This window comes from Anopheles funestus, chromosome 2RL, assembly GCF_943734845.2.
Source record: "Anopheles funestus chromosome 2RL, idAnoFuneDA-416_04, whole genome shotgun sequence".
Classification (NCBI taxonomy): Eukaryota; Metazoa; Arthropoda; class Insecta; order Diptera; family Culicidae; genus Anopheles; species Anopheles funestus.
The window spans coordinates 44,266,508-44,290,768 of NC_064598.1; the positions used below are offsets into that span (position 1 = coordinate 44,266,508).

At 42.6% G+C, this 24,261-nt stretch overlaps 2 protein-coding genes across 2 annotated transcripts; both read left to right on the forward strand.

Annotated features, from left to right (window-relative positions):
• Nucleotides 1–1,038: 1,038 nt before the first annotated feature.
• On the forward strand, nucleotides 1,039–11,788 carry LOC125766010 (uncharacterized). Its single transcript, XM_049431582.1, has 8 exons — nucleotides 1,039–1,936; nucleotides 2,628–3,359; nucleotides 4,515–4,912; nucleotides 6,250–6,281; nucleotides 7,897–7,904; nucleotides 7,973–8,341; nucleotides 8,641–9,345; nucleotides 9,438–11,788. The coding sequence occupies exons 1-8, from the start codon at nucleotides 1,781–1,783 to the stop codon at nucleotides 9,834–9,836; spliced, it is 2,799 nt and encodes a 932-aa protein (XP_049287539.1). The 5' UTR covers nucleotides 1,039–1,780; the 3' UTR covers nucleotides 9,837–11,788.
• A 5-nt stretch (nucleotides 11,789–11,793) lies between these two features.
• On the forward strand, nucleotides 11,794–16,729 carry LOC125760466 (lipase 3-like). The gene is made up of 3 exons (XM_049420628.1): nucleotides 11,794–12,334; nucleotides 14,450–15,160; nucleotides 15,237–16,729. The coding sequence occupies exons 1-3, from the start codon at nucleotides 12,131–12,133 to the stop codon at nucleotides 15,609–15,611; spliced, it is 1,290 nt and encodes a 429-aa protein (XP_049276585.1). The 5' UTR covers nucleotides 11,794–12,130; the 3' UTR covers nucleotides 15,612–16,729.
• Nucleotides 16,730–24,261: the final 7,532 nt, after the last annotated feature.

Consider the following 24,261-nt stretch of genomic DNA (forward strand, 5'->3'; position numbering starts at 1 on the left):
ACCATCACCTGTTCGATTTCAACGTTCCCATTTCCCACTTCCGCACTAGCCTCCTTAATAATTCCGCTTCCTCCTTATAACCAATCTTGCTTCCTCATGCAACATCTTCCATATCCCGTTCTTCCTACTCCCCTAGTTTTTAAGAACCATTGTGAAACGCATGCGGCTGATAATTTGACGAATAAATAAATAAATAACAAGAGAGCATCTTACTAAGAGGTAATATAATCTAACGATCGCCAGCTTTATGCTTCATATAATTGTGCCTTTTCCACATGTTATTATTGATTGTAATTTGAAATCCTTTAATCGATAGATCCGTTGGGGCGACCCGGTGGTGCATGTGCTAAACGGCGCCAGTCCACACGGCAGGACCGGGTTCAAATCCCATCCGGACCGTTCCCCCGTAGCAAGGAGTGACTATCCGGCTACGTGGTAAAAATAAATCTAGTAAGCCAGAACTGGCCGGTGTGACCTTTGGTCGAGTGGATAGAAAAAGATAAAAGATTCTTTCCCCTTTATCAGATATAATCATCTAGAATGGCGGCTAGAGGATAGATCTGAGTGTCACCTCTTCAGTGGATATTCTCTTGGTGTCGAAGAAACCTTTTTGTGGACGTTTTTACCGGACGATCATGGAGAAATTTACGAAAGGAAAGAGTCAAACAATACTTTACTTTTCATCGTTTTTACTCACATTTCATATTTAATATCTGATATTTTACACGAATGCATTAAAAGTCCAGAGTATTAGGAGTACCTTAGTTTATGTTACGTTGTATGTTACAAATTTGAACCTCCACTACCCTCTGTGTAACAAACCGTAATGCTGGCAGTAACCCTATTTCTCCCCTCTACCAGTGTTACGTAATAATTGAATGATCACTTAGTTGTAAATTGCCTTACAATAATAAAGTTAAACAAAATACACTTTATCTACAATACGGCAAAAGCCGTAATCATATAATAACATAAACAAAATACACTTTATCTACATAACACAAATTTATATTATCTCTCAATAAAATACAGAGAAACGCTGCTCATTAAATATAAGTTGGTTTACAAAATCGAATTCCATCAAACGGGTTTTTGCTGAACATGATCTCTGATGATTGGATTCTACTGAACAACAAAATTACACCCGTAATAATATCTAATTATTTTTAATATATTCTAATGTAAGGTTATGCTGCAGATTGCTTACAGCTTCTATGCCTTTGACCTATTAACCCTTAGGAATGTTGTTCTGATGGTACTAGAATAGAACATTAAGATTGATCTACAAACCGGAACCCTTCTCTACTGTTTGGGAAAAATGAACAGCCGATACATTAGCTGGATAGAATACGTCTAATAGATCACGCTCGGCGATCGTCTTTGTATCCTGGCTTGGTTGGTAGGATATACCACTGCCAACTGCGTTGTACGCTGGCTCCATACCACCCTCTACCGACATCACGGAATGCGGCAGGGGTGCCATGCACGGAACAAACACACACACACACACACAGAAGCCATTCCGAAGCGTGACAATGCGAGAAGTGAAACGTACACGTGTGATTTCGTTGTACCATTGCCGGTGGCCATTGTGTGTGCGCGCACGACAAGATGGCAATTATTGTCCGTTGCATTAGCATGCGCTACCGGTAACATGTGCGCGACCGTTGACGATTAGTTCTATTGCGATAGTGCTAGCGTAAGGATCGTTCTGAAGCGAACTGTGCCGCACTGATGGTGGTAGTAGGTTGAGCAGCCGAATTTACCGCACCGACCGAAGATGCGACTGGCCGTGTTGCTGTTGATGTTTCCGTTGCTGCTATCGGCGCATTACTTTCAATATGATCAACGGTACGCGACCAACGAAGAGAACGATATTCCGACTGAGGAGGATCCACCGTTTAGGGTGAAAGATGAAGATGCGTATCTAACGGTGGTAAGTGCCGGATGTGACAGACAACGTTCGCTAGACAGTGTGAAGACATCAACAAACAAGTGTTGTTAAATGTGGATATAGAAAGTACACCAAAAAGTGTCCAAATTTAGAGCGAAGATCGTTGCAGTGATCATAAGTTTAGTGCTAATTATTTAAACGATTGTTTCATAACTCTAATATAAATGGTGGTAGAAGTGATTGAAGTGAAATATATAGACAAAAACCTGCGCTTTGTGAAAAAGAGATCATCGGCAAGGATATGTCCAAGGATATGGCAAGGATATGATATGCGGGAAGTGTCCTTAGAAGAGAGTTTCAAAGACATTTTACAAATATTCGATTTCGAACATCAAACCAGAAGCTAATGCTGGACTCTGCACAAGTAGTACTTGAATGTGTTGTTGTAGATCTGGAATTATTTCCAGTGATTTGTTACTTATTTGGACGTAAGCTTAAACATTGAGTAGCCTTTGGACATAATCGTTTACAATTTGGAAGAGCTCCAAGAAGTGCCAGAAATTGTAGATCTATCTCTACACATTGCTTGGAAACCTGGAACTTGGAACAAAAGATTTTGAAATAATCCTGTTTTGTTGAAGACTTAACTGATGTTATTAAAAGAAATTATTCCATAGTTGGATATTTTTGCCATTCTCTCCCTAATTTGCCATACATTCCTTTTTGCTTAAAGCCACAACTCGTGTGGAAGTACGGTTACGAGATCGAAATCCACGAGGTGCAAACGGAGGATGGCTATCTGCTCGATCTGTATCGCATTTCGGGACGGCGGGCCGCTTCCGGTCAGCCACCACTCCGTCCGTACCGTAACGCACCGATCTTCCTGATGCACTCGCTACTGAGCAGTTGTGCCGACTGGGTACTAATGGGACCGGGACGTGGCCTTGCCTATCTGCTCGCTGATGCCGGTTACGACGTGTGGATGGGTAATGCACGTGGTACGCGTTACTCACGCAAACACACCTATCTCGATCCGGACCGATCGAACGAATTTTGGAACTTTACCTGGCACGAGATAGGGCTGTACGATGTGTCGGCCCTGATCGATCACGTACTGGCCGTGAGTGATCAACCGAGGCTGCACTATGTTGGCTTTTCCCAAGGTACGATGGTGCTGTTTGTGCTGCTATCAGAAAGGCCCGAGTACAATATGAAGCTGATCGATATGCAGGCTATCTCGCCATCGGTGTACATGTATCGGCTCGTCGGACGGATCGTACGTACGTTTGTTCAGCTGGCGGATCCACTTGTGGCGGCACTCGATGCTGCCGGTCGGCACGAAATTCTACCGAACAGACGATTCATCGCACCGCTGGTAAAGATCGTGTGTCCCGATGCGAATGTTACCGTGTGCCGGGAGTTGCTGTACGATGTAGCGGGCAAGAATCCACCACAGGTGGACGATGTAAGTATGTCTTGAGAATTATTCTATAGTGCGGTAGGAAAATCAACGGACAGAATGCGTCTCTGCACAAGTTATCGAAGTGTTAAAGCAATGTTATCGAGGATGGGTTGGTGGTTTACTGATAGTGATGTCGATCTTCATACGACAAGGCGGATACCAAAGCCGATCGCGTCCGAACCGTATCTGTGTTGTGTTGAAATTGGACTCTAATCAACTAAATGTTAATCACAATATTTTACACTAGCTGAAGATATTTCCTTTTTTTTGTTGGTTGGTTGGTTTTAAGATTAAAGAGAATTTGAAATATTTGAGTTTCTTACGTCTCGGAAAAACTTTTTTTTGATGTTCATACGATCTTCTAGATCATGTCTGCTATACGATGGTTTTACTAGACTTATTTTTCTCTTCTCTTTTTATCGACGCGAACAATTCTGTTGTCTTTTCCTGGACAACAGCGACATATGGCCGACAAAAGTCGGCCTTTTCGGTTTTACTTAACATATTTTCCTTCAGGTTATAGCCTATTCAGGACCTGGATATAAAATCCCGTTCAAACCCGTGATCCAGGCCTGACTACACTGCTTCGGGTAAATACAGCAAAGTAATGTCAGAATACCATTTCAGTCAAAATTTCTTGAGGTCTTGTAGTGTTACAGAAAAGTCTACTAATGTACATGTAATTTTCCAATGTTTTCACCCAAAACTTGAGGCTTTCCCTGACTTTATTTACCTGCAGCAGGAAAGTCAGTTCTGCCTGGTCCGAATGGGACTTGGTTCCCAGTTCTGTCGTGTAGAGACCAGTGCCCCTACCATCTCTACTACCGGGCCCAACACCTTTCCGGGCAAATGTAATTTTCCAATATTTTCCTCCAAAATTTGAGATGTTGTTGTGCACAAAAAGTAACCATTTCGTCCTTGAAGAGCATGGAGCAAATTTGTAAATAACTCGATTAAAATTAAGCGTGTTCCATTAAGAGTTCGGTACTGTTCAGCAAAGATGATTCAATTACCTGGACTTATTTCGTAATATAAGACCCCTTTCCGTTCCCACCATTTACAAGTAGCTCACATCACAAAACAATGTACTCGGAAAACACTTTTTCCACCAGCTTACACAAGTTTCCCACTAAACCTGCTAAATTTTCCTTATCGCAGAAAATGTTGCGCATCTTCCTGGGTCATTTCCCGGCCGGAGCATCCCTGCGACAGCTGCATCACTTTTCCCAGATCATCCGTACAACCCGGTTCGCTAAGTACAGCCCTCAACGTGTCACACGAATAGGCCTTCCCGCAACACCGGCCCCACTATACAATCTTACCCGGGCCACCATCCCAGTCGTAGTGTACTACGGACTAAATGATCATGTGGTTAACTTCCGTGATGCACTGCAGCTAGCCGAGGAGGTACCGAATCTGGCCGCTGTTCATCAGATTGCCGATCGGCGCTTCACTCACAGTGATTTCATACTGGCGAAAAACTCGGCCCGTCTGATGAATGGCCTTTTGCTACAGGAACTCGACCAGTACGATGGTACATCTTCGAATGCGGCACGGTGAAACTGTTTCCGGGAAGTGTCAATCTGATTCCAGCCAAACACCGGCCACTAGAGCATTAATAGCTGGAGTTGTACCGCCCCCTAACGGAAAGTGCACACCGTAACGTGGGTGGATGACGTTGTGGGAGGAAGGTGTGTGTTCGAACCATTACATGGTTGCCTATTACTCAGCGCACGAAAACATGAATGCAACCCCCGGCTAATTAGTGCCATTCGTTGCTACTAATCACTGCTTGTGAGGTTCGGGCGTCGATGGAATTGAGTACGACCGGTACGTGTTTGATGGATGCTGCTACTTAGTTCGTAAGATGACACCCGTAAATCGAAACCGTGCTTCCCGGTTGCACCCGAACGCGTTTCCAGCCAAGATGTATAATGACGGGGGCCGATGGACTTCAACAACTAAGCTATGTTATCGAAAGAATCATTCAATTTACTGTTCCGCACGGTGCTAATCAATTAATCATCATGTAAACGAGCCCAGAAATCCATACTGTGTGATTAATGTATCGCTTTAACGTGCAGGGTTGCAACCATTCACAAACATTCCATCGCGTCACAAACATGGGTGACCTTAAACTTCACCAAAAGAAACTCCAAATGGGCTGTCGGAAGCCGTCAAAACCCTTATCGATCGCGTACCAAATTTTGCGTCCCAATCGCACCATTGTTTGTGCTGCTGATTAGCGAAATGAAAGCCGGCGAGAGGATTACGGGCGTGTCAATGAACGGCTGGCAATGAGGTCCCGTGGTGGTGTATTATATCATATTATTATTGTTTTTTTTCCGGAATCCTGCACCGATAGGAAGGAATGTGTGACATGCGTAATGGTGAATTCACAACCGGTTCCTACGGTTGGTACTGTTAAAACAGGCCACCAAGCGCTAATGAGATGATTGACAGGAGGGAATCGAGCCGTTTGCTAATACCGTTTAAGGTCACTAGAAGATGGTTAAAATTAGTGTTATTAGTGTGTGATACATTTTAGCTCAACGTCAATGTGGATGCAGAAAAATGTTTTCCCTCAGAAAAAGCGTTTAAAAAAAAATACTAAACACTTCCTTAGTTCAGTTGTACATTAAATGTATTAAATGTCATCAACGAGTGTATATGTTCATAACAGTGCCAAGTATGTAATGAAAGGTGTATAATATGAGAAAAGCATACGAAGCTAATTTTGATTAAATAAACAAAACTTTGTAAAACAAATTCAAAAAATTTTAATTGCAAAGAATTTTCTTCATACAAGGTCTTCTTCTTCTTCTTTTTGGCGTAACAACCTCTGAGGTCATGCCGGCCATTTTTGGCTTACGAGACTTCTTTTACCACGTAGCTGGATAGTCAGCCCTTGCTACTTCATCCAAGGTAAGGTAAAACTGGTAAATTTTTAAAACATCACATTTTTGTTGTGCTTTAGATTAAAACATAAAATCAGACTCAGATAAAAATTGATGTCCTCAATATGATGAATTTGTTATTCTAAATCAGAAATCGACCAACTTTTCAACACACGGACCAACGTACAGGCTTACTTTAGAAATCTGACAATCATTTTGTCTACAAAAAAGTCATTTTTTTGTACAAGTTCATCCCATACGGAATTCTTTCCGCTTTTTCAGATTTACTTACACAAATCAGCACTGTCTTATGTTTCATAGTAAAGTTACACAGATAGTCAGCGGTAGAAAATCTCCGATTGTCCGTCTCATCATAAGTTTCCGAAAAGAAAATTAATTCTACGTCACGACGCCGGGAGAAGAAGAAGCTTATCTTCTCTGTGGATGTTCTAATGATATAGCAATGAAAGAAACTAAATGTTTCCGCACGGTGTCGATCTTAATCGATGGAGATTTCAACGCATGGAAAGATAGGAAAGAAACATTTATCGCGTTTTTTCCCGTCACACGTACACGGTCGAATACGCTCCTATGTTTGATAATAATATATTTTGCGTTATTGTTGCTGCACAAAAAAAAACATCAAATAAGACAAAACCAACATACTTCCTTAAACTTTTGCAACAATATGTGTGCTAGTATAATAAATAAATAAATGTGCGATAAGCGATAACAAATAAATACAATTGATATAAATAAATTATTGCTGTCTACTACTATTTTAATGTTTTTATGCACATTTCATTCGAATTATGATCAATTGCTTTTTGAAATACCACGTGTTTTTCGAGTGTGAGATAACTTGAGCTTACAGCTAATTTTCGAGCAGTTCCCCAGACTGCACGATCTATGAAAGCTCCACCGTACTGAGCTTTTTAAAAGCTCCCTTTGCAATGAGAGTCGAATTTGTAACGTACGTTTTTTATTCAATTAAATTGTGTAAATAACAATATATTCGTCACAAAGTATTTAATCATCGATCCACAGTGTGATAAAATTGGCCACTAGAAAAGTGAAAAAAAGTTAAAAAAAAGCTCCATAAAGAAATGCAATTTCAAATTAAGCTTGTGTAGACCATCTTCAATGCATGATGCCATGCGCATATTAGCAACGATCGTGACATTTTCAAGGACACAACGTATCATCAATGACACTTCGACTGGACCTAAAAGCCTAAAGAAGCAAGGCTCAGTGCGATTGGTTTGCCTTGACTTTCATCAACAAGGAAAAGCATTACAAGGAAAGGGTTCATTCACGCTTTCAGTTTGGCGCTTAGTACAGCAACAATGAAGAAGTAATGGAAAGTTCTAGGCTTTGTTTTTTTTTCATTTCAGAGTTATTTACATTGATAAAATCATTGCACTGTACGTTTATGAATATATAAAGGTTCGATTAAATTGATTATAAATTATTAATCATTATTTTTAATATGCGATATTTAATATTAATTATTAACTTTACGCTCTTTATGTGCAACCATGAATGTATTATGGATAGTTCCATGTTTACGATGAAAATGGTGTTGTAATAATTGAAATTTCTTTTTTCTTCTTCACCATTACAATGCTTTCCTATGTCCCCAGCAACACGAGTTAGTTAAACCAATTACCCATTTGCGTGTATTCGTCCCGAGACTTACCTGCTTACACTTGCAGTTAGCAAGTTCACTCCAAACCCTTCGATACCGTAATACAATTTCACGTGCTCGTGAGAACTCAGTGCGATCGCGGGATGATGATAGCCGTGGGTATTAGATTAGAATCGTTAGACGTAGTAAAGCTGTTCTCCTTCCGATCGTACGGGCATGTCAGTAGTAGAATGGCATCCGACTCAGAACGTTCGATTCTAGCTCGGGGCTCCAGTGCCGGACAGCTGACGACCCTGCTGTTGTCATCGGTCGTACTGCTATCGTACGGTGTTGTACCCCGATTCTCGGAAGCAGCATCGCCTAACCGGCTCCGTTCAGGAGATGTCAACGATGTTGGTAGCTATTTTGCGATTGACGTCGAAGATGGTGCACTGCGTACGGTAAGGGAAAAAGTGAACTTAATCAGTGACATTAGATAAAAGGTGTAAAATTTATGTGTGTGGTGCTTTTCGTTTTATTTCTTAGTCCAATCGTTATATATAGTATAACAACAAATGCCGTACAGGAAAAATCGTCTTAAACCTTATGTGAAAATGTTACAAACAGTCTGTGCTGCACAATTTATGATCTCTTTAACTTTTTTTTGAAAATTTAATTTAATTTAATTAATTTAGAGATAATTTGTAAAAAGATATTCTTAGAAGATAGTGAAGTGTTATATTGGAAATACTCGTTACAGCCGGAGCTCATTACCAAGTACGGCTATCCAGTCGAAAGTCACGAAGCTACGGGTGCCGACGGATATATCATATCACTAACCCGGATACCACCAAAAACACGTCGTCACCAGACACCGATACTGCTCGTGCATGGTTTACTAGCGAGTTCTGCCGACTACCTAATTATCGGACCCAACAACAGCCTAGCGTATCTGCTCGCCGACAGGCACTACGATGTATGGCTGGCAGATATGCGTGGCAATCGATACTCTCAACGCCACACGCGTCTGAACAGTAGCTCACCGGAGTACTGGGACTTTACCTGGCACGAGATGGGCTACTACGATCTACCGGCAGTGATTGACTACATCCTACGGCTTACCGGTGCCCGTCAACTGGACTACATTGGACACTCGCAGGGAACGACCGTGTTCTTCGTAATGGCCTCCAGTCGGCCGGAGTACAACGAGAAGATCGCACACATGTACGCACTCTCACCGGCCGTTTGTTTGAAGCGTGTTCGAAGTCCTCCGGTACGATGGTTGCTACAGCACGTGTTTGCCCTCCAGGATCTGTTCGATGCGTTCGGGGTGCAACAGTTTCTGCCTCACTCGAACCTACAGTACGAGATCTCCCGCACACTATGCCCGTTGACCGATCCGGACAACATATGTATGCAGGTCGTGAGTATGACGGTGGGCCCGAATCCTAAAATGACCGACATGGTTAGTAGTGCACGTGGAGCAGTTTTGAGAATGAGTATTGTTAAACAATTTTTGTGATTTTTTTCCCTTCTGCGATGTGATCCTTCCTGTAGATGGCAATGCAGGTGCTGGTCGGCCATGATCCGGCCGGTGCATCCGTGAAACAGTTGCTACACTTTGCCCAGTTGCAACGTTCCGGGCAGTTCCGGCAATTTGATTACGGTCGGCGCAACAACATCGAACGATACAGCTACTGGAAGCCACCGGCATACAATCTGAGTGCAGTAACTGCCCCGGTTACGATCCTTTACGCGTTTAATGATTGGTTGGTTGATCCACGGGATGTGGTACGATTTTCCCGGCTGCTACCGGTACAACCGACGATGCACCTGGTGGAGGATGAAAACTTTAATCATTTGGATTTTACGATGGCTAAAAATGCACGCCCCATGGTGTATGAACGTATACTGAGCGATCTGGAGCGACGTGAACGTTCGAACAGTAGCGTATGATAGCGTTTGCCGATCGATGTAAGTATAATAATTTTATACTGTAAAATATCTTAAAATTCTAAGCACTTATTACAAAGGAGTACACAGTTCAGCCTGCTAAAGGGTTTAACAATAGAAGCCAGGCGTGATGATAGTGGAAATAATGTGCGATCTAGCTTAAAAGAATATTCTTTGAATTACCTAACGAGTTTCAAAAAGCATAATGAGGAGCGTATATTCTAAGTTTTTAGCTGAAAATCTTTATTAACTAATGACCTGTAACTGATTGATAGCTTAAACATGTGTGAAATGGAAAAGTAGTTTCGTATCTTTTCGTGCGTTTAAATCTTTCTCCTTTCGTTCAAGAAAAAAAGAACAATATTTATATCTCAAATGTTAATTTCAAAACATTTTTTTTACTTTTTCGCTATACCACTCTTCAATGTTAGCTAGTAATGTGACACCCAAAGTCACCAGTTGAAGATCTGCAGCACGATCAAAGCGGATTAATTGAAGAAGATTTCAATGCAACGAAAGAGATGATACAAACAATATGTAATGAAATTAATTAATTCATAAAAACATCATTTCACATAACTGCAGTTTAATCATTGTTTCCAAATAAACAACACACAAAATGGTACCAAAGTATTGGATCGCTAAAAGTGAACAAAAACTTACGATTAAGGGCAACGATAATTTATGAGCCAGCTCTCCAGTAACTCGTGAGACGATGTTCACCATCATATGAACACGCTCTGTTTATCCGTGAGAGATATTAGATAGCTACAGATATACAGATAACACACGATCACGTAAGAAAACGATATGTAAAAAGTTAACCAATTTCCTTTCCGCAATTTAGTACGATAGCCAATGGAAATAATAAAAAGGAAGTGTAGTTTGAAAGTCATATCGCATCACCAAATAAGCTGCTCATAATGCCATCAGCACATAACGCTAGCAGTTACAATAGCGGCTGGAATTGAGCTGAACTTTCAACCTGCAATCATTTACCCGCCCTACCTTAGATACAGCTTCACTCTACGATCGGTTGCTACTTCCTCTAATCGGTGCTGTCCAACCCCACTCCATAATCAATCGGCGTGATTAGATAATAGGCATCTGGTCCGAAAGGTACACAATTTGATTTACCGTTCGGTTGCCTAGTGCCGGTGACTATGGCGCACTATCTCTATTTGCATTCGCACGCCGATATTAGCTAAGATAACAATCGGCAATGGTTTGATGATTGACGCTCATCGTCGTTTTTTTTCGCTATCTCTGTTTTTTGCGCGTTCAAACTAACGCTTATCGCACGTTCTGTTCACAATGTGATTTGTTTTCCTTACTGGTGTTTCATCCCTTCCCTTGCGCTGGTTGGGAAAACATGCTAAATTGTCGTTAAGAATTGGGAGAAAATTGCCAGCCAGAGGGGGTTAGGCTTATTTTAAACCACGCTGGAAGAGACAATGGTAGCGGGAATGTTGATTTAAATTCCAACGAACAAAATCGATTCAAATCGGCATGCATTTTACGCGGTAGATTTCCATTATATTTGCGATTAATAGTAAAACGGTGAGATTGAAACAAGCGGATTCTTTTTATACACAATATAATCAAGTTCAGTGCTACATTGTGATATTAAATACGACAACGCTATCGTGTCAAATGATTGTTTTAGCTAAGTGTAGCATTTTGTAATTTTAAATGATTTATTTTATGTAACTAGTTTGCAAATAATCATCATCTTTTTTTCCTGCACCTGTTAAGATACTTTCATAAATACGATTTACGTTAGCAAGGTCATTGAATAGCATACCATCACTTCCAAAGTGCAAACATATGCCAAATGAATTATTCAAACCACGACACACTAACTATTTTTAAAACTGATAAGAATAAAAATTTACCTAAATTCAACGTAAACTAAGTGTCACAAATAAATACGCCTTTAATCTTCTACTATAGCAGCCAGATGATGCCGCTTGTGAATTATGAAAATGTTGATGACAGCAGCTGAACAACTACAAGCTGGAAACTGATTACCGTCTTGCACCGGCTCTTACCATTCATGCGGAACAGGGCAAGTGCAAACCAGAACCGCTTGCAGCCTCCAATCGAATAAAATCTACTTAGAGTCAAGGCAAAGGACAACCAATCTCCCGCTCGTTTACCTTGACCATGGTGCGTACACCGCCTGGTGCCGCTGCAAGTGCAACCGAGCAGCAACTGCATTCGATTTGCAGCTAAAGAAAGTGTAACCAGTGGGGCAAACTCATGCAGGTTTGGTTTAAAATCGTGTCAGTACTGAAATGACCGTGGTTCGTTACGGAAATACAATCCGCGTCTGCCCTGTGAGGTGGAGTACGTTCTTTACGAGAAGTCTCAGCACTAACGGACAATGGTTTTGGGTGATATGTGTAATGGTTCTCCCGCTGGTGACGAGTACGCGTGTTACTACCGGTGGATACGAGAGTGTTTTTGCGATCGACGAAGAAGACGGAATGTTGGAGACGGTGAGATTAATTGGAATGCTCGAAACGGAGAATTGTGTTACGGTCTAAGTGTATGCAATAAATTTGTGTAAATAAATCTAGCAAAATACTGATCAAATTATCGTAAAACTTCAGTGTAGCATGTATACCTGTTTGCAATGCTCAAGTGGACACAACATACACAAAATGTTGCATGACGTTTTTCGATCATGTTTGTCATGCTCCTCTTGTAACTTAATAAGCTAAATTAGGGTCCTTCACCGACACAACTTCATGAGTCACCTAGCATTCTTAGTGCTTTTTTCCATTTGTGTGTGTTAAGTGTTTGGTGTCTTAGTGTTAAGTATTAAGATTAACCCTGTGCCATCTACCATCTTTCCTTGTTCCTTTGGTGTCCCCCAAGGCAGTGTTTTACGTTCTGTCCTTTTCCTTGAATATGTCAATAATGTATCGTCTATCCTTCCCTTTGACGATCATATGCTTTTTTTTCTTTCTTCCTGTTGTGTCTTTATATTTCTTCAGCTTTTGTGTATACAATTATAGTGTTGTCTGTCCTTCTCCTGTTCTACACAGTCCGGATGGTACGTTTGTATGAACGATGGATCCCCAATTGGTCGAGTTGTTTCAGTTCTCGATCTGGGAGTGGGAGTGACACTTGAAGCTTCTCTTTGACATCCACATCTCAAACGCGACTCACCCCTTAGACTTATGATACGCTTATGTACGGAGTTGTTTGATCCTCTTTGTTTCAGAACACGGTTTTGTGGTTTAGTTTAGGATTTATCACCCAAATCAATTCGCTACCAAATTTTGGAGCTTTATTCACTGGAATCTAGATGGTCTTTAGCTCAAGCTGTATTTATCGACCGCGTGCTTCTTGGAATTACCGACACACCGTACCTCCTTTCTCTCATTCGCCTATATGATATGTTCCGTTCTCTTGCTCCCCGTCCACCTTTATCGTTCCCGACGCGTTACACATGCTATACCTCAAATGATCCAATAAAAGTTTGTTTTTCATTTTGACTTTAGAATTTCTCTATCTGCACTCGATTTTTATCTGTTCTCGAAAACTTCATTCTGTCGTTTCTCCCAATATTACTTTCCTATTTTCTCTATTTCTTCATTATTTTCCTCTTCTTTCAATCTGGGCTCTCTTTGCTGTTTTTGCATGGTTATGATTATTGTGAATTCTTCAGTTTATTTTAGTTTCTTGTTTATAGAATTATTATTACCTTTACCACTTTAAATTGAAAAGAGTAAAAAAATGGCTGTAACTTTACTATTTCATCTGTAAATCTCGATACGTTGTATAAAATAAGTTTTTTTTCGCCTGTTTAGAACGGCTAGACTGTATTAATAGTCTAGACTTATTTTACCACGTAGCAGGATAGTCAGTTCTTGCTACAGGGGGGCGGTCCCGATGGGATTTGAAACCCAGTCCTGTCGTGTGAATCGGTGCCGTTTATCATATACACCACGCCATATAACACCAGTTAAGTTGAGTTAATTTTTACATGGAACAAAGATGTTTAATTGTGCAGTTTACGATCTGTACAACAAATCTTTAGTCATTATAGAACAGAGAGCTAATGGCGATGTAGGAATCAGTAATTTATTAAATATTAAGTACACATAACATTTGTTGTCTTAACGCTTCAATAAACGTAGTTAAAAATAATTGTCCACTATATAAAGAAACACGGTCACAAAAATTGTCCCGTAAAAGCTATAGTTGAACTCAGACTCTCAATAATAGTGTCACAATAATTCACAACTATTTATGGTAAAACAGTAAGCCTTCGATATTTATAAAGATTCTAAAGAATAAGTCGAATGAGTCAAACATTTTCTCGTTAGTTCAAATCATTCAATTTGAAACATTATTGTGAATCACGAGACCTCATGCTTAAAGGTTCGGTTTAATACATCGAAGACCGTGTATCGAACATCATGTATCATGTTGGGCAAATAACCCTTCTTGTATTTACACTTTATAAGCACAGAAGACCTCATTTGATTTTTCTTGACTTTACTCATTTGTATAGCCCAATATTCAATTCTGCGTAAAATACGATAGATTTAGAGAATTTGTAACCTCTTGTGATTAAAGCTCATTCTGTTTCTTCTTTATAGTCTGAACTGATCCACAAATATGGATACCCAATCGAACGACACGAAGTTATCACCGACGACGGATACGTGCTGGCGTTAACGAGAATTCCTCCCAAGGATAAACCATCCAATCTATCGCTTCCGAAGCTTCTGGTGCACGGACTGTTTGCTAGTTCTGCCGATTTTCTTATCATTGGACCTAACAATAGTCTCGCTTATCTGTTGGCTGATCAGGGCCATGATGTATGGATGGCGGATCTGCGCGGCAATCGATACTCTCGTCGACACACCACCCTGTCACCTGACTCGCGAGCGTTCTGGGACTACACCTGGCACGAGATGGGCTACTACGATCTGCCGGCCACGATCGATCACATCCTGCACGTCACCGGTACAAGGCGCCTCCATTACATCGGCTATTCGCAGGGAACGACTGTGTTCTTCGTGATGGCCTCCAGTCGGCCAGAGTACAATGAAAAAATCAGTCGCATGTACGCCCTATCACCGGCTGTATATGTGGAGCACGTTCGAAGTCCCATCTTTCGATGGTTGGCAGAGAACGGTCCCGCTGTCAAGTGTTTTCTAGACACTATGGGACTGTGGCAGGTGTTACCCCACAACAAGGCACAGTACGCACTGCAGAGAACATTGTGTCCAGCAAGCATAGCGCGGAATATTTGTGTTCAAATGCTCGAGCTTTTGGTTGGGCCCAATCCCAATGGAACGGACACGGTAGGATGGCTTATTTGTTCATGTGTTACCCTCCGCTAATTCGTATTAATAACCATTTTTTGTGTCTATGTTTTAGCTGGCACAACACGTAGTTGCTGGACATAATCCTTCCGGAGCATCAAGCAAACAGCTGCTACACTTCGCTCAGCTGAACCGCTGCGGTCGTTTTCAACAGTTTGACCATGCGCGGAAGGATCTAAATCGCGCCGCCTATGGAAGTGAACATCCACCGAAATACAATTTGTCCGCTGTCACTACACCAATTGTGATATTTTACGCCCTAAACGATTGGATGGTAGATCCAGCTAATGTTGTACGATTATCGAGTGGGCTACCGAATCTCGTTTCCATGACCGCTGTAGAGGATCCCAACTTCAACCATCTTGATTTTATTATAGCGAAACGTGTTCGTGAGCTTGTGTATGATAAAATTCTGCTCGACCTGAACTGAGAAGCATAGACTGTTGATCAAACGTGAAGTACAAGGTTTATATATAACACAGTAAGTTTAATAGGAGATAATAAAGCACTTGTAAGATTTACATGATTTTAATTTTGAAAACATTCATGTAAAATCAGTATTTTTTGTATAATTTTTATGTTAGTGAAATAGATTCGTGTTTAGCGCCAAACTGCAGCCTCAGACAATTGGCAGACGATGGCGTCATATACTACTGGCTAGGTTAGAAACCACGTTGCATAATCTTACCGAGTAGAGTGACCTTGGTATCATGTACCTCTGCAACGAACACGGAGATTGTAGTATTCTCTTCTTTTAGAGACATGGAATACATAGGCATGTAAGATTATATGATCCGAAAATTGATGTCTTTTTATATGGTGAAAATATATCAAGAAACGACAATTTTCGATACCTTGGTATCCGGGTGGCCGAAGAGAAATTGTGTGACAAAGAACTTCTTTTCGCCATGTTTCCTTCCAAACCACATTCCAACGTCGGGGATCAAAGAATAGGTCCATCTCTCATTCATTGAGTTGCTCCAAACCTCCTGCCACTTACTCTTCGACTCCGACTTAACTGCTGCATCAGCAAGAGGTTGTGTTCTCCTCAGGGGTGATGTAGAGCAGCATGATTCGCGCAATTACGCATACCGCAACATATGATATGGCTGCTTGGTCAACCTTTGATTGGCGTGAATGTTGCCATGGCATTTGCGGTCTTCACAGCCTTCCCACAGACTTCCACAAGGTGCCTTTAAGTTCAGCCGATCATCGATGATGACTCCGAGATATTTTAGATATCTGGTATACTCTATGTAATGCGAGCCTACCAATAACGTAGCTTTCTGAACTTTCTTGTGGCTGCTGATGGGTATAAAATTCGTTTTCGCGTGCTCAATTTTCTATTTCACTGCTCTCATCCACCAATCAATCCTGCTGACTGTCCTCTTGGAGGTTCAGTTCAGTTACTGTCCCAGCAGTGCGAGAGTCAGCACACTGTCATACATGACGTTTCACAGAGTGGGTGCAAGAACTGATCAATGTGGGATGCTTGCCATAACCAAGGTTGTCACGACTTTTTCCTCCGTGTCGTATTGGAACACATGTCCTTGAAGATAGCTCACATTGTCGTAATCTTGGGGCCGCGCCTATCCATACGATTCTTTGGAAAACGTTCGTTCAGGGTTTTAAAGGGGCCTCTAGTGCTCGAGTTCGACCAGGTAGTCAATGAGGGGGGGGAGGGAGGGGGGAGGGTGAGGGGTTGGACTACTGCTCGGGCTCCGTTACGTATGAAATGTTCTGTCGTCTTTCGGGGGCCCTCCACGCGACGGGGACCTAGGCGGCCGCCTAGTCCGCCCACCGTTAGACCTGCTACTGGCTGCAGCTCCGACGTGATGCTTTAAGCTGCCCGTTGAATCCGGCAACACCACTCCGAGCTCTCGAGCAGCTTCATAGAGATGTTGTCCTTGGTCACGTGTTGTTTGTCCCTATGCCCAGCTGCTCACACCTAATATCCGCGAACGTCGGTCATTCGAACATGACATGGGCCACTGACTCTACCGTATCTTCGCACCGTGGACAGTCGTGAAACGAGGCGAAACCGCAGACATGCAGGTACTCACGCGTAACCGACGGAGAACATGCCGGAACCATTGACCAGCCTCGTCATCGGCCAGGACCTGCAGCATATCCTGGAACTGTTTCTTCTTGCTTTCCCGAATTGCCCTCCGTAGGGCGACACGCGCCTCCCGATGCTTCTCCCGAGCAATCTTCGACCTCCTGTGCAGTACTTTCTTCTCGCGTCCTGGCCACCCGGCACAACTCGCACAACTCCTCTATGGCTGGAGTCCACCAATACGTCTGTCGAGATGTTTGACCCCGGGACGGATAAATACGCAACATTATCTCTTCACAGGCCACCTTCAATCCAGGTTCCAGTCCCTTAGTGTCTGTAACTCTCTCGGTGAACCGAGTCATTTTTAGCGCAAGGTCGAAGCGCCGAGGACTAAATTGACCGGTCCGCCATCGCGTCTCGGCTTCCCGCACTGAAGACAGCTCTTGCCGTCCTCGTTTCCCCCTAGACAATCGGCCACTCTATGGCCCTCCGCAACACACCGGATGCAGGCCTTGGATCGGTCTGTTCCCTGGCAACCCTTGACGAAGTGTCCACGCTCCAGACACTTAAAACACCGCTTGAGGTCTTGCCTCAATCATCTAGCAAGCTGTCTATACGAGTATTAGCCGTTTGCCGACGCAATGCTCGGCCTCCGTACGAGGAAGTTTAACCCAGGCGCGCTTTGTTCCATCTCGCCGGTCTCAGACTCTCATCGTCACCACCGAGGATGATTTCTCTATCGCGATTAACAAGGCCTATCCACGCCGATTTTTTCCTGAAAGCCTTCCAGGATCGGACTTGTACAGATGGTTTCGTACATATTCAGGTAGCCGGTGCCCTCCTTCGGAACCACAACGATTGCTTCCGGCCGCTGCTGCCGCGAACGCCCCTGAGGCTGCTGACTTTGTTACTGCTGCTGACCTTCTGCTCGGTGGGAATCGTTCTTGCGGTTTACGACATCCATCCACAAACCGCCTTCCGCTGCATAGAGCGTTGCCACCGATGCCGCCAGCCCATCCTGCTGTTTTCGCTCCCGCTGCCACTGTTGTTCCCGCGGCTGTAATCGTTTCTGCTACTGCTGCTGATTTGGTGCCGGCTTTCGCCGCACCACCTCGGCCCAGGAGCCGCCTTCCTGGCCACGAAACGTCTAGACCATCCCCGCCACCTCCTCCTGAAGCTGCTGTCGCTGTTGAGACTTCTCGCTCGATCCATGCTGCAGGAATTGGGAGAGCTGGGCCAAAAGAGCCGCGCTATTTTCCTTCTCCATTCGGAGGTCCTCACGCAGACGAGCCACGTCCTTCCTCGCTAGCGCTTCGTGGTGCGTGTTTCCTGTAAACTCCCACTTCTTAATGCTTTTATGCAACCTTCTTCACAGGAGTTGTCCGAGAAATGCACTTTAACACCACTACAAATTTTCCCAAATGTATTAGGGGAACTTTAGACGCACAATTTCACTAATAATCGCTAATTCTTCCGAGAAGTCTTGGTTGTTCACTCCTGTTTTTCGCGGTATCACCTTTACGATACACCATAACGGTGTGGTGTGAATTATATCAGTAGTGTCAAACTCAGTTCGGCTTGCGGGCCGGATTGCAAACAAAAATTAGGCTAAAGTCTGAAACACGACCTCCCCCACTCACGGGCACTCATTTGAGTGACTTTTTTCGTGCAGGGTGGTTCGAGTTGGAGCTTTCGCGAATAGCTCCGGCCACAGACATGGTAGCGATTAGTGGTGCATGGACGAAATGTAGCCACAAGTGCCATCTAGCCATGGCCAGAAGAAAGTTTGGCGATATCTTGGATACCGGCGGAGCTATGGGGCAAAGTTGGGCCAAAAATGAGGAAAATTTTACGGTTTCACAAACAGCGTATGGAACTTGGTTCCTCGATGAATAAATCACTTTTCACTATGCGAAAACCTCCTTACAATTTAATAGTAATTGTAAAAAAAAATCAAATTCAGGCCACATTGCATAGTCTCCGAACCATACTGTACGAAAAATTGACACGCAGATGAGTGACCGTGAGTGGGGGGGTCGTGTTTCAGACTTTAGCCCGAAAACCTCCTTACAATTTAATCGTAATTGTAAAAAAAATCAAATTCAGGCCACATTGCAGTCTCCGAACCACCCTGTACAAAAAATTGACACGCTGATGAGTGACCGTGAGTGGGGGGGGGGGCTTGTTTCAGACTTTAGCCCAAAAATATTTTCAATTTTCCAAGCTAAACCTCACCCAAGCCAGATATTAATCTATGCACTCGCGGGCCGGATCCGGCCCACGGTCCGTATGTTTGACATGTCTGGTTTATATGGTCGCACGTTTAGCCAGCCGGCCTCTATAACCTAGCTTATAGATTTCGGGGAAATCCCCTTTTAGAAGTCACGAGGTATGTGTTGTTACTTGGACTAATCCCGATGGGAATGGTGGTCGACTGTGTTACCACTTCAAGATTAGAAACACAACTGGTGTTGGTATTAAGACCAGCTTTTGCTACTTAACCAGTGACCGGTGATGACCAGTGTGATGCCGCTAAGATAGCGATTAGAAATGATGTCGTTTCGCTATCTAGTCCATTCTTCGGTATCAAATTGTTTGATCATTGATCAAAATTTATAGCGCTTATAGAGGCAGGTTCTAAGAGCAAAATCTTAATGTATATAATGATTTTGTTGCTCTACAAGTGCATCCTAGCGCCCCACAAGCAGTAAACCAGCTCTTCCTTAGTGCTACAGTTCCATTGTTAGTACAGATTCCTCGTTGCGTGAGAAAGTCAAGGTAATACCTCATGAACTTCGCCTGATGGTTCTGCCGGGCATTTTCGTCAATAAGTACGGCCATATAGACAAAATGAACCAGTATTCAGCTCCGTAGCGTGGGGTTGGCGGGGTTGGCCATCGCCAAGGGCGCTAGGTCTAAAGGGGGCGTCAAAATAAGAAGTTGTCGTAATACAATCGCCAGGCAAATTTGTTTTGAAAAAATCCTTAGGTACTGCTCTGGGATTTGTCGTATACGACGAACGACAAGAACAAACGTATAGCGCTGTATGAAGGTGCTCTGTCAGATCTTGTAAACCTCCTTCGGCTCTCATGACCCGCTGGGGCTAAAAAGTCTGAAACAAGACCCCCCCCCCCTCACTCACGGTCAGCGTGTCAATTTTTCGTACAGGGTGGTTCGGAGACTATGCAATGTGGCCTGAATTGGATTTTTTTTACAATTACGATTCAATTGTAAGGAGGTTTTCGCATAGTGAAAAGTCTTGTTGAAACAAGGGTCTTGTTTCAGACTTTAGCTCCCGCTGGTTCGTATGTGTCGACTACTGAACACAGTGGGAGGTGCTTATGAACCAGGCACTATAGCAGCCGAATTGGCCGCGCGTATTAGCGTCTTGCGTGTCATTAGCTCTAACCTTTAGTGTCACAGTTTGTTTTGCGTCAATTTGTCTATTTATTTAAAGTGTACGTCTAATAAGTTGCTGGGCGAAAGTTTTGTGAAATGTACTGTCCACGTTAATTAATTATGTACATATAATGTTCGCGTCTAGATCACTATCGAGTGAGCTACACAGTCCGTCGGTAAAATAAATAATAATAATAATCATAATAAAAAGCGAAGTTTGGGGCGGCCCGGTGGTGCATGTGATAAACGGCGCCCGTCCACACGGCCGGACCGTGTTCAAATCCCATCCGGACCGTCCCCCCGTAGCAAGGACTGACTATCCGGCTACGTGGTAAAAATAAGTCTAGTAAGCCAGAAATGGCCGGCGTGACCTGTAAGGTCGTTAAGCCAAGAAGAAGAAGAAGAAGAATAAAAAGCGAAACACATCTGTCGTCATATAACTTAATTTGATTTTATTTCTAAATACTTGATGAACATTGCCTGAGCTTGTTAGACTGTTCGCTTTAATTAAAATTAAGTAAAAAATGATACACATTGGAGAACTTACGTCCAGTTAATTTCTGCTGCAACAATTTGTGGGGGAAGAATTACAGAAAGAACAAAATGATTTGTATGACGACAGTTGTATGTTCATGTTTTACAGGATTTTACAGAACATCTTCATACATTGCCATACGATTGTTCTTCGTATACGACAAATCCCAGAGCAGCGCCTAAACATACATGCTGCAAAATGGGTATTGATGACTTATTATCGCAAAGAAATCAGCGTAGGAAAACACGATTGACAAATGAATCAACCAATAAACCCAAGCTAAATTTAACTAGTGAAGATTAATTTTCTAGAGAAACTAAAAACGTCTTCTGCAAAATGAATAATGAATTATTATCTAGATTCAAACGACTTACGGAAGTGGTTAGATTGTTTGTTTTGTTTACGCCAATAACCTTAAAACGAATGGAGTGAACTGAAGAAAAAGGCTACTGAGCTCGCTCTGAAGTATTCTAAGGATGTTGAAGCGGCTGAACTCATCGCAGAACTGGAAGTATGTAAATCGGAAAAGCCATATCCGATGAATAATATCAAAAATGCAACACCTAGCGAACTTCTGAATTGTATTCAGAAGTATTCATTAGAAGATTCATATGTAAATATTACGACAAGCTTGCGAATATTTTTAACCCTTCCAGTTTCAGTAGCGTCTTGTGAAAGGCGCTTCAGAAACTTAAAACTTATATAAAATTACTTGCGATCAGCAATGGGACAGGAACGCTAACCTTGTACTAATTTCAATTGAAAACAAAATACCGTCGAACATTGATTTAGATGAAATTGTTATTGAAATTTCAAGGGAAGGGAGGAGGGCGCTGAATTGGTTTTCTGCCAAGGGCGCCAAGTGACCACGCTACGGCTCTGCCAGTATTACACTGATGGATCATCCGCGAAGGCACTGGCGTCGGTGTTTTTTGCGAGACTACCGAAATATTTTTAAAATTGCGGCTGCCGTGTAGTGATTGCACCGCAGAGCTAGCCACAATATTTTACGCATTATTGCTGATAGAACTGATAGATCCTCCGGATAATACTTGCAAAGCTGTGACTAATTTATTTCCCAACCTAATACTGTAAAATTTCTTTTTCTCCAATCTGCTTCCACTTACCAAAACCCATACACATATCAAGTACGGTTGTTTGTCAATGTTGCACTAAAAGTAACCATGGTTAATTAACGATAATAATTCATTAGTAACGAACTTTTGAAAACAAATTTTATAATTTTATACAGAGCAATTTAAGAGTGGTTCAACAATTAAATCGCATTCATTGAAACAATTTGGTTTTAAATGAGCGATTAATACAATGATAAGTATTAAAATGGCTTCATTACTTTTTTCTGGATATTGATGAGATTCAGATAGATTCAGAGTCAGATAGAATACTCAGGCGTATGCAGTTTGCAATATTTCTAACATTAAGAACTGGATGATGTGCGTAGAACACAGATATTTTCGATGCCAGATAACTCAACACTTCTGCCCCATCGCACAAAGTGTCAATGTGGAAGTGATGCTGAAACCAAGAAGCATCACAAGAAGTGCGGATGCAAGAAGTGCATCGGTGAAGTTTGAAAACCTGTTCGAGTCCAATTCAGAATCGATTGATATGGGGAGTTTCGGTGCCATCCTGTTTACCTTGAATCTGGTGCGTACACCACATAGTGACGTTATCACTGCATTCGTCTGGCAGCTGAAGAAAGTATAACCAGCGGGGCAAACTTATGCGCGATTAGTTTGCGTCTGTGCTAAGATGACCGTGGTTCGTTACGGAAATACAATCCGCGTCTGCCCTGTGAGGTGGAGTACGTTCTTTGCGAGTAGTCCCAGCTTTAACGGACGATGGTTTTGGGTGTTATGTGTAATGGTTCTCCTGCTGGTGGCAAGTACGCGTGTTACTACCGGTGGATACGAGAGTGTTTTTGCGATCGACGAAGAAGACGGAATGTTGGAGACGGTGAGATTACAGCGTAATATGTAGCAAAAACGCCGTCTGGTGTTTAAAAAGTTGTGTGTGACAAGAGTTCATATTGATTAACCATAAATTTATCTAAAACAGTGATGAAATTATCGTAAAAGCTTCAGCGTTGAGTATATGTGTATATTGCAGTGGTACAATAAAATGCATAAAAATAATCTGATACTATAATTGTGACACATTCATATATTTTGTTCCGACCAAAACTCGTGCACAGTGTTAATACTGTTATTCTAAAAATTGGTTTTTTATTGGTTTTTTGTGTTGGTGCTGTTGGAGCCGCCTTCGTCACTCCTGCGTAGGATGCCCCCTGCGTTACCAAGCTTCGCTTGCTCTGCATGCATCCCATGCCCGTGTGCTCAGGCATTAAGCAGTATCGGCAGTAAGGATTTTGTCCACTGTAGGTAACGGTGGTACGTTCCTTTCCTACCAAAATTGTTGGTCCGAGCTGCAGTGTTGGTGTCCCGAGAATAATTTTGACGAGGCGTATGCCAGTCTTAATTCCCGGGACCTTACTGTCTGGTCCATATTCTGTTTCCGTTACCGTAAGCACTTCACCAAAACAAGCAAGCGCTGCTTTGATTTCAGCTTCGGTGACGTACGGGGGAAGCTCGTGCAGCCGCATCTCCGTTGCTCCGTCCTCCAATAGAATCGGCAGTGGGTAAGCCGTCCCGTCGATTTGCAGGAAGTGCTTTCCCTGGTGCTCCTGCACCACTTTCTGCGCCAGCGCAAGCGTCTCCGTTTCCACGAAAACAACCGCAGTAGACGTGCACATCTGTATCCGTGTCACGATCTCCCCGGCCTTCAGTATATCGACTATAAAGTCGATCACTTCTGATCGAGAAGGGCGTTTTGGGATCCCTTCGTACACGATCTTAAAGGTTTTGTCCCTAATGGGCCTAACTCCTGATGCCTCCATGGCTCGTCTTGTTTTTAATTGTATTTGTAATGATTTGTACTCTTGCTGATAGAAAACACGTGTGATCTACTCGACAGTCAAGAGCAAACTGCACTTTATAAGCTCAGAAGAACACATTTGATTCTTCTTGACTTTACTCATTTGTATAGCCCAATATTCAATTCTGCGTAAAA